Source organism: Callithrix jacchus, chromosome 5 (genome assembly GCF_049354715.1).
Source record: "Callithrix jacchus isolate 240 chromosome 5, calJac240_pri, whole genome shotgun sequence".
In the NCBI taxonomy this organism is placed as follows: domain Eukaryota; kingdom Metazoa; phylum Chordata; class Mammalia; order Primates; family Cebidae; genus Callithrix; species Callithrix jacchus.
The window spans coordinates 94,775,318-94,790,606 of record NC_133506.1 but is presented as its reverse complement, the minus strand read 5'-3'; the positions used below and the strand labels follow the sequence as shown (position 1 = coordinate 94,790,606).

At 37.9% G+C, this 15,289-nt stretch overlaps 1 protein-coding gene across 4 annotated transcripts in view; it reads right to left on the bottom strand.

Moving 5' to 3' along the window:
* Nucleotides 1-15,289, bottom strand: part of MED13 (mediator complex subunit 13) — a 232,951-nt gene that overhangs the window by 71,123 nt on the left and 146,539 nt on the right. For 3 of the 4 annotated variants that reach the window (XR_013535714.1, XM_078373689.1, XM_002748181.6), the window contains 5 exons: nt 9,857-10,002; nt 8,576-8,773; nt 6,478-6,672; nt 4,897-5,059; nt 4,598-4,708 (listed from right to left, as the gene is read on the bottom strand). Coding sequence is in view for 3 of the 4 variants with exons in the window: in XM_078373689.1 (XP_078229815.1) it covers nt 4,598-4,708; nt 4,897-5,059; nt 6,478-6,672; nt 8,576-8,773; nt 9,857-10,002 (813 nt within the window). In the remaining variant the exon portion in view is untranslated. The remainder of the gene's footprint in view (nt 1-4,597; nt 4,709-4,896; nt 5,060-6,477; nt 6,673-8,575; nt 8,774-9,856; nt 10,003-15,289) is intronic. The other variant, XM_054256097.2, reaches the window with a different exon arrangement.

Genomic DNA, 15,289 nt, shown 5'->3' with positions numbered 1-15,289 from the left:
GTTTGTTTTTTATGATAGTATTAAGCAGAAACGAGCAAACTTTTCCTGTATGGAACCAGAAAGTAAATATTTTACGCCCTGGCGGGCCAGTCTGTGTCACATCTACTCAACTCTGCCACTGTGGGGTAAAAGCAACCATAGACAATATATAAATAAATGAATGTGGCTGTGTTCTAATAAATCCTTACTTATCAATACTGAAATCTGAATTTCCCACAACTTTCAGATATCATAAAACATTCTTTAACTTAAAAAATACATAAAAATAATTTTCAGTTAGCCAGGAATGGTGGCTAATGCCCGTAATCCCAACTCTGTGGGAGGCCAAGGCAGGTGTATCACCGGAGGTCAGGAGTTAAAGACCAGATTGGCCAACATGGTGAAACCCCATCTCTTCTAAAAAATACAGAAAATTAGCCAGGTGTGGTGGCATGTGCCTGTAGTCCCAGCTCTTTGGGAGGCTGAGGCAGGAGAAATGCTTGAACCCGAGAGGTGGAGGTTGCAGTGAGCTGAGATCACACCACTACACTCCAGTCTAGGTGACAGAACAAGACTTAATGTCAAAAAAAAAAAAAAAAATCATTTTCAGCTTACAGGCCATACAAAACAGGCAGGGGCCAAATATGGCCAATTTATCATAGTTTGCTGACCTTCCCATCCTTAATACAAATTATGTTCAAGACTAGGTGTAGTTTTTAGCTATTTTAAACTGCTAAATAATAGCTAAATATATCCTTGTTTTTATTCCAATCTAACAGAGGTAACTTTTCAACAATATTGCCAGACTTCTAAAAATTACATATTCTGTAATCCAAAGAGTCTGCATAAGAACATTCAATTTATGCAAAAACATACCAGCACACTTGAGAGTCTGTCATTATATTCAAACCAACAGAGCTAATGTAAGAAAAACCTTGGTCCTAACCTGCAGGCACTCCATTCCTTTGGCTAATTTCAATGAGAAAGACAGGCGACCATCTATTTCATCACAAATTCTGGCTAGGATGTCAAGGCCATTGTTTACCTGACTGCAAAAGCCTATGATCTATGTTTAATCTGCAGGATAAAATAATAAACTCTAAGCAACATAAAACTTCTCATAAACAAATCTTATCGAAAGGCCTTCATATATAAACTAAATAAATTTCTAAAGAATTCCACGTTCATCTATTCTTCTATCAATCATTCAACCAGTACAGTCCATTAGAAAGCATGACAGTTTTGCTCATTTTTGAGTTTTTCCCATATAGAATCCTATTTTCTGAATCTTATTTCAGTATTTCACCTACAGCTACCCAAAGAATGTTCTAAGAAATTACTCCACAAAACCCAGCACTGCATTTACTATTTAAAAAAAAAAAAAAAAAAGATTGTAGCTGGAAGCATTCCCCTTGAAAACTGGCACAAGATAAGAAGGCACCCCTCACTCCTATTCAAAATAGTATTGGAAGTACTGGCCAGAACAACCAATCAAGGAGAAAAAAATAAAGGGCATTCAAATAGGAAGAAAGAAGCGAAACTATCCCTGTTGGCAGACAACATGATTCTATACCTAGAAAACCCCTGTCTTGGCCCAAAAGCTCCTTCATCTGATAGACAACTTCAGCAAAGTTTCAGGACCCAAAATCACTGTACAAAAATCACTGGCATCCCTATCCTATACACCAACAACAGCCAAGATGAGAGCCAAATCAGAAATGCAATCCCATTCACATCTGCCACAAAAAGAATAAAATAACTAGGAATACAGCTAACTAGAGAGATTAAAGATCTCTAAAATAAGAATTACAAAACACTGCTCAAAGAAATCAGAGATGAGGCAAACAAATGGATATACATTCCATGCTCATGAATAGGAAGAATCAATATCCTTAAAATGGCCATTCTGCCCAAAGCAATTTGGACTCAATGCTATTCTTATCAAACTACCAATGACATTCTTCACAGAACTAGTAAAAGCTATTTGGAATTCATATGAAAACCAAAAAGAGCCCAAATAGCCAAAGCAATCCTAAGCAAAAAGAACAATGCTAGGGGCATCATGTTATCTGGCTTCAAACTATACTACAGGACTACAGTAACCAAAACAGCATGGTACTGGTATTGAAACAGACACACAGACTAATGAAACAGAATAAAGCCCAGAAATAAGGCTACACATCCACAATCATCTGATCTTTGACAAAGCTCACAAAACAAGCAATGGGGAAAGGACTCCCTATTCAATAAATGGTGCTGGGATAACTGGCTAGTCATATGCAAATGACTAAAATTGGACCCCTTCCTTACATGACAGAAAAAAAAAATCAACTAAAGATGTTATAAAGACTTAAATGTAAAACCCAAAACTATGAAAACTCTGGAAGACAACCTAGACAATACCATTCTGGACATAGAAATGGGAAAAAAATTTCACAACAAAGATGTCAAAAGCAATCATAACAAAAGCAAAGAATGACAAATGGGATCTAAGTAAACTAAAGAGCCTTTGCACAGCAAAAGAAACTACCAACAGACTAAACAGATAACTTACAGAATGGGAGAAAAATTTTGCAAACTATGCTGACAAAGGTCTAATATCCAGTATCTAAAACATGTACACAAATTTATGAGGAAAAAAATCCTATTAAAAAGTGGGCAAAGGACACAAGCACTTTTCAAAAGAAGACATATGTGCAGCCAACATGCATATGTACAAAAGCTCAATATCACTGATCAAGGGAGAAATGCAAATCAAAACCATAGTGAGATAATATCTCACACCAGTCAGAATGGCTATTATCAAAAAGTCAAAAAATAACAGATGCTGGTGAGATTGAGAAGAAAAGGGAACATTTATACACTATTGGTGGGAGTGTAAAATAGTTCAACCATCGTGGAAAGCAGTGTGGCGATTCTTCAAAGAGCTACAACTACCATCTAACCCAGCAATCCCATTACTGGTTATATATCCAAGGGAATATGAATCATTCTGCCATAAAGACATATGCACACAAATGTTCACTACAACACTATTCACAATAGCAAAGACCTAAATAGCAAATCAACTTAAATGCCCATCAGTGACAGACTGGATAAAGAAAATGTGGTACATATACACCATGGAATACTGCGCAGCCATGAAAAAGAAAAAAGATCATGTCTTCTGCAGGAACATGGATAGAGCAAGGCCATAATCCTTAGTAAACCAACACAGGAACAGAAAACCAAATACTGCCTGTTCTCACCTATAAGTGGTAGCTAAATGATGAGAACTCACTGACACAAAGAAGGGTCCAACTGGTACTGGGGTCTACTTGAGGGTAGAGGCTAGGAAGAGGGACAGGAGCAGAAAAAATAATTACTAGGTACTAGGCTTAGTACCTGAGTGACGAAATAATCTGTATAACAAATTTCTATTACATGAGCTTACCTATTTCACAACCCTGCACATGTACCCCTGAACCAAAAAACTTAAATTTAAAAAAAAAAAAAAAAAAAAAAAAAAAAAAAGAGCAGGTGGGGAGGGGTAAAACAAAATAAATAAAATTTTAAAAAATTAAAAAAAAAAAAGAAATTGCTCTGCAAAACCCAATGCTGTGTATACTATTAAAAAAAAGATTGTGGGCCAGGCACGATGGCTCAGGCCTGTAATCCCAGCACTTTGGGAGGCCAAGGCGGGTGGATCACAAGGTCAAGAGATTGAGACCATCCTGGTCAACATGGTGAAACCCCATCTCTACTAAAAATAAAATTAGCTGGGCATGGTGGCACGTGCCTGTAATCCCAGCTACTCAGGAGGCTGAGGCAGGAGAACTGCCTGAACCCAGGAGGCGGAGGTTGTGGTGAGCTGAGATGGCGCCATTGCACTCCAGCCTGGGTAAAAAGAGCGAAACTCCATCTCAAAAAAAAAAAAGATTGTAGGCCAGGCATAGGGGCTGATACCTGTAATCCTAGCACTTTGGAAAGCTGAGGGGAGGATTGTTTGAGGCCAGGAGTTTGAAACCAGCCTGGACAACATACCAAGATCCCCTCTCTACAATTTTTTTTTTTTTAATTAGCCACGTGTGGTGGCACATGCCTGTAATCCTAGCTATTTGGAAGGCTGAGGCAGGAGGATCACCTGTGGCCATGAGTTTGAGGTTGCAGTGAGCCATGATCATTCAGCCTGGACAACAAAGCAAGACCCCTGTCTCTCTATTTTTTAAAAAAGAAAGAACCCTTGGGAGAAATCTCTCAGGCAATACCGTCAAGGAAGGAATGTTTTTCTCAAAAGATATGTATGCCTTTTATACCTTATAGATACTATATATATGACAGCCCAATAGAAAATTGTCTTTTATTTATATATATGACAGCCCAATAGAAAATTTGTCCACTAGGAAACAAAACTTTCACCATTCACCTCTGGTAATGGTGAATGAACTTAAGGCTTATATTTACATGTACTTCTATAATCAGCTTCAAATTCCTGAATTATTTTTCTTGAATTTTCTTTTGAAAAAAAAATCCTAATATATCATGTTCATGTAAGCTATCTCAAATAAAGTGGGCATAAGTATTCAGTAGCATAAAAAACTATCATACATAAGCATCAATCAATCGAAAAATAATCTACCTCGAACAACTGCAATTTGTTCTTTGTGTGGCTTCAACAAAATCCCAGGATGCCACTTTAGCAGCTGTCTCTTCTTCACATAGACCACCTGATGAAGCAGAATACTTCCTCCTAAGATTTAAAGTTATAAAATTCTTTAGAATTCATAAAATTTTCTATTAAACCTGTATTTAGCATTAAAATGGATTTCAAACATCAATGTTTTGAGTAAAGAAAAACCATACAAATGACTGTTTATACTTTAGATATCTTCTAATTATCAACATGCAATTTTTGAACTTATAAATGAAAATACACACTTTTTCTGTGCTCTGTTCATATTGCATTCTTGCCAAACTCTATCCACCACATGATTTGCTAATTTTCTGGGTATTTTCCCACCATGGTGGCTAGTACTATCGGAGTTGAAGCCATCAGATACTGAAGAAAATTTGACCCACTTCTGAGCAGACTGAGGATCAACTGAAAACAGAACAGAACAAAAAAAACAGGCTGTAGGAGAATAAAGGTAGATTTAAAGTAACATTATTTGGGTTTTTAATTAATTTGTGATACAAGTTGCTCCAGCTATCTGGTAAACTTATATTTTGAGACAAAAAGCATGTTACTCTTTGGAACCAGATCTCATTTGGCAAATGTGGCAATCAAGTACATCTCTGCAACCTTGCACTCTCAGTGCCAAAAGAGGGGTTCTCAGAAGCCAGGTAGGGCCAGCACAGGGTGGCGTGTGGGAGGAGGTGGGCTGAGGGCAAAGAAGGAAGTGTCCCATGGATCATGCTGTATAAGCAAACCAGATTATCCTGATGCGTCCAGAGTGATGTCATCAAGGTTGGGGGGCTGGCCAGAGGTAGATAGACTGGAAGGACTCAGGAGTAGTAGGAAGGGGCCCTGGATACTAGCTCTGCTGCACAGAGCCTGGCTTCCACATCGAGGTGGGGATTGGAGCCCAGGATGAGCCTCTGCAGTGGCACTCTGGCCCTTCTGTCCCTGCCAGCCTCTGACCTGGGTCAATCAATCATTGCTGGACTCTGGCCAAACACGTTGGTGTTCTTATCAAGTTGGAAATCAGTCTTTTTTTTAAGGTCAACTGAGCATGAGCATATTTCCCCTCCATTGTAAAAAGCTCTTCTGTGTTTTTGTATACTTCTCCTCTGTTGTAAAAAGTTCTTCTGTGATTTTGTTTTAAAGGTGGATGAGGGAGGGCAGGGATATAAACCTGTTGCATGAGTCAATGCGTCAGAACTTTAGTATATGTATGCCTCCTTCTGAGTGACAGGGCATTTTGCAGAAAATAAGCACCTTGGTAACTAAACCCCTTTTAATAGCTAAAAAAGCTTTAGTTCTGTACTGACAGTTACCATAAAAGTTTGGGTTTATTTTTGTAGGATTTAATGGCTAAGAATTAGAACATAGCAATGGGCTGCTGTTGGAGTAATGTAAATTAAAATTATAAAAACACAAAGATTAAAAATAAAAGTGCGCAACTTTTAAATACAGAAAGCAAAATACCTAAAATGGAATGCAAACTGGATGGCAGTGTATCAGTGCTGATTTTCTGACTAAGAGGATCGAGCAATAGTTGTATAGGAGAGTGTCCTTAATTTTGGGAAATATACTGAGTACACAGGAGTGATGGGACATTATGTCTGTAGCTTGTTGTCAAATGGTTCAGAAAAAGACCAATGATAATGAATGTACATATACATAGAGAGGGTGATGAAGTAAGTAATAACAGTTTGGAAATCTGGTTAAGGAACTTCTTTGTACTACACTTGTAACTTCTCAAGAAGGTTGAAACTATTTCAAAATAATTTATGTAAATACTTATTGTACACAAAATAACAGATTATCAGAGTTGATAAGACAAATTACTGCAATACCTGTTTGGACTTCCTCAGGAGACGTAGGTGGTGTAAGTGTAACTGAAGACATAGCAGGATCTCTTGTGGAAGCAGGCACTTGGTGGACACCCAAGCAAGATGATGAACAGTGAGTGGATCCCAGAGAGCTAGGAGTAGGAATGTCTGACTGAGGGACTAGAACAAAGCATGCCGGGTAGATCATTCGGACACCAGCTGAAAGGGGAAAAAAGGGACAGGAAAACCAATTACCTTTGTGACTAGTCAATTAGTTTCATTCAAAAGCACTATAGTGTAAAAGTGGGTATCATATATGTACAAATAAAAATATATTTTTATAAATTCAAGCTTCCTTGGCCTAAGTTTTTCTTTTTTGAGAAGAAACCATTAACCACTACTACAAAGGTTAGTAGTGGTACCTTTGCTAAGAGAGATTTGGAAAAAAGCAGCTTTCCTTTTCATTTTTTAGATTTCTAGAAATGTGTTTTTTAAACCTTTATTTGCATCTCTGACCAACTTAATATGTATTACTTTTTCAATTTTATTTTGTAAGTTTAACAAAGGTAATCTGGACACTAGAATTATGAACCATTTTCTATATGCCTCTATTTTAAAAGTCTAAAAAATGTGTTTTGTTTCTGTTTTTGTCACAACTGCTCTGATAGTAATGTGTTTATTAAAAGTGAACACTGGTAATCTTCTTATAAAATAAAAAAAACAGGCTGGGCATGGTGGCTCACACCTGTAATCCTTTGGGTGGCTGTGGCGGGCAGGTCATTTGAGGTCAGGAATTCGAGACCAGCCTGGCCAACATGGTGAAACCCCATCTCTACTAAAATTAGAAAAATTAGCTGGGTGTGGTGGCAGGCACCTGTAATCCCAGCTGCACAGGAGGGTGAGGCAGGAGACTGGCTTGAGGCTGTGAGGTGGAGGTTGTAGTGAGCACGGATTGCACCACTGCAGCCCCCTGAGCAAAAACAAAGCAAGATTCTGTGTCAAAAAAAAAAAAAAAAAAAAAGAGGTAATCTTCAGGTATAACATAACATTACCATTAGATTCCATTAAGTACAATATGGTAGATTCTAATTCCAATTATCTGCTAAATTATACTTTCTCCATGCCTCCTCTCATGCCTCTCTAAGGTAGAGTATATGTCTTTACTCCACTGTTAGGCTGTGTGACTTGCTCTGGAATATAAGCATGTGATATGAGCCACATCCTAACAGAAGCTTTAAGTGCTCTTGCAGGATCAGTGCAGTTTCTCTTACTTCTCTCTTCTGCTATGAGATTAACATGTCGCAGATACTGGTACTCTGTTAACCTGTGTCCCTGAATGAGAGGACATCAACAATACAGCCAATCAAAAAATCTGACCCTTTGAGGCTGGGCACGGTGGCTCACGCCTGTAATCTCAGCACTGTGGGAGGCCGAGGATGGTGGATCACTTGAGGTCAGGAGTTTGAGACCAGCCTGGCCAACACACCTAAACCCTGTCTCTACATGGTGGCGTGTGCTTGTAATCCCAGCTACTCAGGAGGCTGAGGCAGGAGAAGTACTTGAACCTGGGAGGTGAAGGAGGTTGCAGTGAGCCAAGACTGCCACTGCAATCCAGCCTGGGCAACAGAGTGAAGACTCTGTCTCTCAAAAAAACAAAAACAAAACACAAGTTGTCAACTTTTCAGCCTCCAAATAGTACTTCATTCATAATTAATTGGCCCATTCTAAGCATGCTTCTCTCTAGACAGAATATATTTCCCTGCCCCAATGACTTTGGCTTGGCTATTTAACTAGTTCTGTCTAATGCAATGTGAGCAGATGCTACATACAGCCTAGCAGAAGCTCTGAATACACATATAGGCTCAGTCCCTGTTATTCTTCTGTTCTCATAAGAACAGCGTGTCCTAGATACTGAGATATTCATTTAACCTAGGTAACAGAATTAGCAGATACATGGAGCCAAACCACAGCTAAGATGCACCCCTAAGTAATGTGGGCAGGAAATAAGAAATAATGTTTGGTGTTGAAAGCCACTGAGGTATTAGACTTGTTTGTTACTCAGCAAAATATAACTAATACAATCATATGTTTTCCCTTTAGGAATAATACTCAGGATCCATACCAACAAGAACTTCTACTGCAGCTAAAGAATCATCTTCCCAATCCATATCTTCCTGTTTTTCTTCAGACATCTCCTTCAAGCAACATGAGATAGGATAGAACTGTTTCCATTCACCAATTAATTTTTTTGTAGCTGAATCAGACATCTTGAATGCCTGTCCTGTGAGAGTGCCATTTAGTCCAAATGGGCATAAGATAACTAGAAACCCAAAGCAGACATCAAATAAGTAACTAAGGACTGTTTTGCCAAATAAGAACACAGTGAACGATATGGCAAGTAATTGTGCAATTATAAAAAAGAAAAGAAAACCAATAATAACCATTACTGAGAAAAATCAATTTATTATACTTCATTATTGTGAAAAAAAGTTCAACACTGAGTTTATTATATAAACTGTTAAAAATTTGTCTGCCCAAACTAATAGAAAGAAGCTGGGAATATTTGTGTATCTTTCAATTTATTTTGACTCCCACTGAGAAAAAGCATTCTGTACTGCCACATAAACTTTAAAATGCAAATACTAGGTTTAAAGTTAAAATAAGAACATACTGCCAAGCCTTAAAAGCAAATCAGCAATCTTATAAAATATTTCTTCTAGAATTCAACTGTTTTCATAGTATAAATAGTATCAAAAGTCCCTTTGTAGCTATGTTAAACATGGCTTTGACCAGGCGTGGTGGCTGATACGTGTAATCCCAGCACTTTGGGAAGCTGAGGCAGGTAGATCACTTGAGGTCAGGTGTTCAAGACCAGCCTGGCCAACATGATGAAACCCAGTCTCTACTAAAAAAATACAAAAATTAGACAGGCATGGTGGCATGCGCCTGTAGTCCCAGCTACTCAGGAGGCTGCGGCAGGAGAATTCCTTGAACCCGGGAGGCAGAGGTTGCAGTGAGCTGAGATCATGCCACTGCACTTCAGCCTGGGCAACAGAGCGAAACTGTCTCCAAAAACAAACAAAATATGGCTTATATGACCTGACACACAAGATAACCTTGAAAACTTTTAATCACATATAATCACAATATGCTATCTAAGAGAACATTTTAAACTACTTCACTGTTCATGGTCAAGGATTTTTTGGTAATACCTGTATTTAAAAACTTACTTCACTGACTTAATACTCTAATGGGGGAGAAAAAAGTAAATGACATCAAAATCATCATTAGGCTAAAGACCAGGGGGAATTCCATTAATCCCAAAATGTAAAATTATGAAGTTCAATAAGGATCTTCTTGAAACAATAAAAGATCAAATACCTACTATAATAAAATAATCTACCTTGAAATGGGCTATTAGACTGTTGAGCAAGGGTGATATGCTCTTCACTGAGAAGGTATACAGGTTGATGTTGGTTAATTTCCACACTGGTACAAACATTGCTGTCTCCATGCAAGAAAAAGGTGAAAGAGCAGGACAAGTGTTCACTAATAAAGAAGAAAAAGTTATATTTTAGTGATGACTAGTGGCCAAAAATTAAGTTAACTTGCTTTTGTTTATTAAGAAGTATGCAAAAATGCATACTCTATTTTACTCAGAAATTCTACTTCATCAGAAAGAAAAAAAATCATGGATATGAGCAAAGACTTAGCTATAAGAAATGTTCTTCACAATGCTGTTTATAATAGGAAAGGCTGCAAATAGAGGAACCAGTTAAACGAGTTAGGTACATTCACACATAGAATTATTATATAGCCACAAAAATAAGTTAAAGTAGAAGAGTAGGTTTATTGAAAAGGGACAGACTACCAAAATAGTAGGGTCATTTTTTTCTTTTTCTCTTTTAAAGAAAGAGACAGGGTCTCACTACATTGCCCAGGCTAGCCTATAACTCCTGGGCTCAAGGGATCCTCTTGTCTCAGCCTCCAGAGTAGCTCGGACTACAGGCATGTGCCACCATACCCAGCTCTCTCTTGCTTTTTATGAAAAAAAAAGTTTTCTTTGATTAAAGAGAATCAAGGCAGACAACAGAATGGTGACTTGATTTTTATCTTTGCCTATTTCCCCTTCTCTCTAAGAAACTAAACACAAATATGTTTTCTCATTTTATTAATTCTCAATTGGGCTAATCAATCATTTCATGCAATCCCCTCCCAACCAACAGCATTATTTTAAAACAATAAAGAGTCTCACAGTTGAAGGCATCCTAGAATCAAGAACATATGCAAAATATTACACCTTAATGAAATTCAGGTATGGCTTGAGTATACAGGTTGAAAAATAGAAGTTCCCAAGGACATGAGAGGTATCCTCTTTAAGATACAATTTAGAAGGGTCAACTTGCCCAGAACAGGATAAGACTAAGAATAAACTATTCTCATTCTTTCTCCATACATTTACCTTAGAAATTCATCTTAAAGAACCAGTTTCTTAAACTATGTCAATCAATCAACTCAAAACCTGTTATACATATATGGATAAGCCCTCTTGAATTTCTTCTGGATAAGCAGAACACAGTGAATTAAAATTAAGTTATAATAATAATAAAAGTAATGCTAGAGTTAACAGAAGTACAGATGGTAGAAAAGAGGTGAAAAGCAATACAGAGCTAAAATTTCTTCATCTTATATACATGAAGGAGTCAATACAAACATCTAAAGTTGATAGAACAAGAAGTAGAAATTTAAACATGTTATTTAAGTTACAAATGTAACTGAGAGAGGCTAGTCTGAAGGTAGTGAGTTGTCTCAATTGACTGTTCAGTTATAGTTGCAGATCAAACTCTTTGTTCTACTCTTTTCCCTCTTTCCACTACTGCACATGACTAGTCTAAAAAATATTTTTAGTACAAAAGAAAATTTTTAAGGCTGGGCACAGTGGCTCATGTCTATAATCCCAGAACTTTGGGAGGCCAAGGCGGGTGGATGACTTGAGGCCGAGAGTTGGAGACCAGCCTGGCCAACGTGGTGAAACCTCCAGATCCCTAAAAATACAAAAAATTAGCCAGGTGTGGTGTCATGTACCTGTAATCCTGGCTACTTGGGAGGGTAAGGCATGAGAATTGCTTGAACCTGGGAGGTAGAAGCTGCAGTGAGCCAAGTTCACACCACTGTACTCTGGCCTGGGCAACAGGGTAAGACTCTGCTTCAAAATAAACAAACAAATAACGTAACTAACAGAAAAACTAAAAATAATATAAAAACCTTATTGTTCTTGGTAAGAAAGCAGTGACGCTGACCAAGAGTGGTGGCTCATGCCTGTAATCCCAGCACTTTGGGAGGCAGAGGTGGGTGGCTCGCTTGAGGTCAGGAGTTCTAAACCAGCCTGGTCAACATGGTAAAACTCCGTCTCTACTAAATACAAAAAAAGTAGCTGGGTGTGGTTGCGGGTGCCTGTAGTCCCTGCTACTCAGAAGGCTGAGGCAGGAGAATCGCTTGAACCTAGGAGGTGGAGGTTGCAGTGAACTGAGATCATGCCACTGCACTCCCATCCTGGACAACAGAGCAAGACTCCATCTCAAAAAAAAAAAAAAAAAAAAAAAGCAGTGACATTGTTGAAAGTTAATAGAGCAAGGCTCAGAGGCAGTATAAAAATCTCTGGAATTATCACAGCAGCCACCAGAAGTAAAAAAAAAAAAAAAAAGTTTTAAAAACAAACAAAAAAAAACAACCTGGTTGCTTCTGGGAATGGGACTTGGATATTTGAGCAGGAATCTTTAAGATTTTTAAATTTATAATACCATTCTGTTCTGCTTGAATTATATTACAGTTTTTTAATTTTCAAAAATTATAAATTCTATGTATTAGTCATTACTATACATTTCCTCATGCCAATAATCTGTATTTTTATTTAATAAAGTTTTATTTAGGAATAATTTTAAATTTACAGAAAAGTTGCAAGGCCAGCATAGGGTGTTCCCATATAGCTTTCTCCCAATTTCCCCTAATATTAATGAACATCTTAGATTATTAACACTGATATATTACTATTAGCCAAACTCCAGTCTTTATTTTTCTACTTATGTTCATTTTCTGTTCCAGAATCCAATCCAAGATACCACATTGCATTTAACCAACAATTTTTAATAGAAAAGAAAAAAAAATAGCCGGTACAGTGGCTCACGCCTATAAGCCCAGCAATCTGGAAGGCTGAGGCAGGCAGATCACCTGAGGTCAGGAGTTCGAGACCAGCCTGACCAATATAGTGAAACCTCGTCTTATTAAAAAAAAAAAAAAGAAAAGAAAAAAAATAAGTTAAGCTTGTTTTTACTCTGATTAAAATGTTAATCGTGGCCAGGCGAGGTGGCTCACTCCTGTAATCCCAGCACTTTGGGAGGCCGAGGCAGGCGAATCATGATGAGGTCAGGAATTCAAGACCAGCCTATCCAATGTGGTGAAACCCTGTCTCTACTTAAAAAACACAAAAATTAGATGGGTGTGGTTGCACACGCCTGTAGTTGAATCCAGAAGGCAGAGGCTGCAGTGAGCCAAGATTGAGCCACTACACTCCAGCCTGATGACAGAGTGAGATTCTGTCTTGTCTGGAAAAAAAAAAAAAAAAAAAAAAAAAAAAATTTCAGCCGGGCGCAGTGGCTCAAGCCTGTAATCCCAGCACTTTGGGAGGCCAAGGCAGGTGGATCATGAGGTCAACAGATCGAGACCATCTTGGTCAACATGGTGAAACCCCATCTCTACTAAAAATACAAAAATTAGCTGGGCCTGGTGGTGCCCGCCTGTAGTCCTAGCTACTCGGGTGGCTGAGGCAGGAGAATTGCCTGAACCCAGGAGGTGGAGGTTGCAGTGAGCCAAGATCGTGCCATTGCACTCCAGTCTGGGTAACAACAGTGAAACTCCGTCTCAAAAAACAAAAAATTTCATTTTATTGGAATAATTATTGAAGAATCATGAAGACCAATGACACCTGCTTTAGTAAAAATGGTATAAATCTTAAATAACCACCACATCAAGATGAGTAAAGAGACTGTTAATAAAAACTTTGAGACTATCCACTCAGGAGAGGACCACTGCTATTGCTCATTTAAAGTAAAAAACTGAAAACCAGGTATGGTAGCTCACACCTGCAATCCCAGCACTGGAGAGGCAGAGTTGACTGGGTTACTTGAGGCCCAGATTTCAAGGCCAGCCTGGCAACATAACAAGAGACTGTCTCTACAGAAAAATTAAAAAACAACAAGCCATGGTGGCACACATCTATAGTCCCAGCTACTCTGGAGGCTGAGGCAGGAGGACTGCTTGAGCCCGGGAGCTATAACTGTACCACTACACTCTGGCCTAGACAACAGAGCAAGACTCTATCTCTTAAAAAAAAAATTATTTAAATAAATAAAAGAATATGACCAGACTGGCCCACTGGCCTAAGTAGAATTTACACATGGAATCGACCTCTACCTAATCTGTAGTTTAAAGCATAAAGTATGGCATCAATTAGCTGTAACCTCATCCCACCTCCACCACCTCAAGTTGACCTCCAGTTAAATGAATGAGAATACATAACTGCTATTTTTAAGCCACTAAGTTTTGGGGATGGTTTAGTTATAGAAAAATAACTGATACAGAAATTAGTACCAAAAGTGAGGTGCTGCCAAAACAAAAACCTGAAACATGTGGCTTCTGCTTTGGGACTAGATGATAGGTGGAAAGTAATTTAGACACTAGAGAAATGAGAAAATTACTATGAGAGACTGGGAAATGATGCCCCATGCTATATAATGGAGAAATACTTCCTAGAATTATTGCCAGAAATCATCTGCAAGGCAGAAAATGTGCCTAATGAACTTAAAGAACAGATTAAGTAAAAATGTAAATTGCTTTTTAAGAGCTATACTTGATAAAGTACTAAAAGAAAGAGATAAATAAAGAACAAAGCTTACTGGCTTGCAAGCATAATTTAGATAGAGAAAATACAAACAACTCAGGACCAGCAGGTTGGAAAATGAAACAAATAAATGGTGCCATTACATAGCCTCAGGGAAAAGATCAAATCAAAGTGTGACTCTAATATCCTTTGTTATAAACATCAAATATCATTTTTGATACCAGGTGAAACATTAACATTTGGGTTTTTTCCTCATAGTTTTAAGCCTCTATACATTTATTTTTCTCAAAGAAGGTATTAAATGTAAACAACCATATGCTTTGAATTTTCTTCTGTGTGGGAGTGCACATACAGCCATATTTGAATGTCCTCCTTCCTGAAACAAGTTTTCTATATAACTAAGGATGAGTTACAAAGTATATAAATAAAGGTAATTTCTAAATATTTTTATCTTAGCAGACCACTAATATTTAATAATTCTGAGACGAATACGTCCATTATGCTCATTGTATGTACTGACATGCAACACATGCAGAAGCCAATTTTCAAAGCATTTTTCTCTCTTCACTATAATAAAGGACATGAGAATCTAAAAGCAAGACTAAATGCTAAAACTTAAATGAAAACCTGACAGTCAACCAGCTAGAATTACTGTGTATTTTTCAATATTACAAGCTTTTTACAGGTTTTTCAGGCAACCTTTTAAGACTTATGCATTATCTTGGTAGGGAGACAAACGTTTAAAAAGAATTTTAAGAATTATTAACTAAAAATACAATGCCAAGGAAAACATTTATTGAGGAAGAGTTGGGTGTGTCACCATATGTTGGCCAGGCTGGTATCCAACCCCTGACCTCAGGTGATCCGCCCACCTCGGCCTCCCAAAGTGCTGGGATTACAGGTCTGAGCCACTGCGCCAGTCCAAGATTTTTTTTAAGA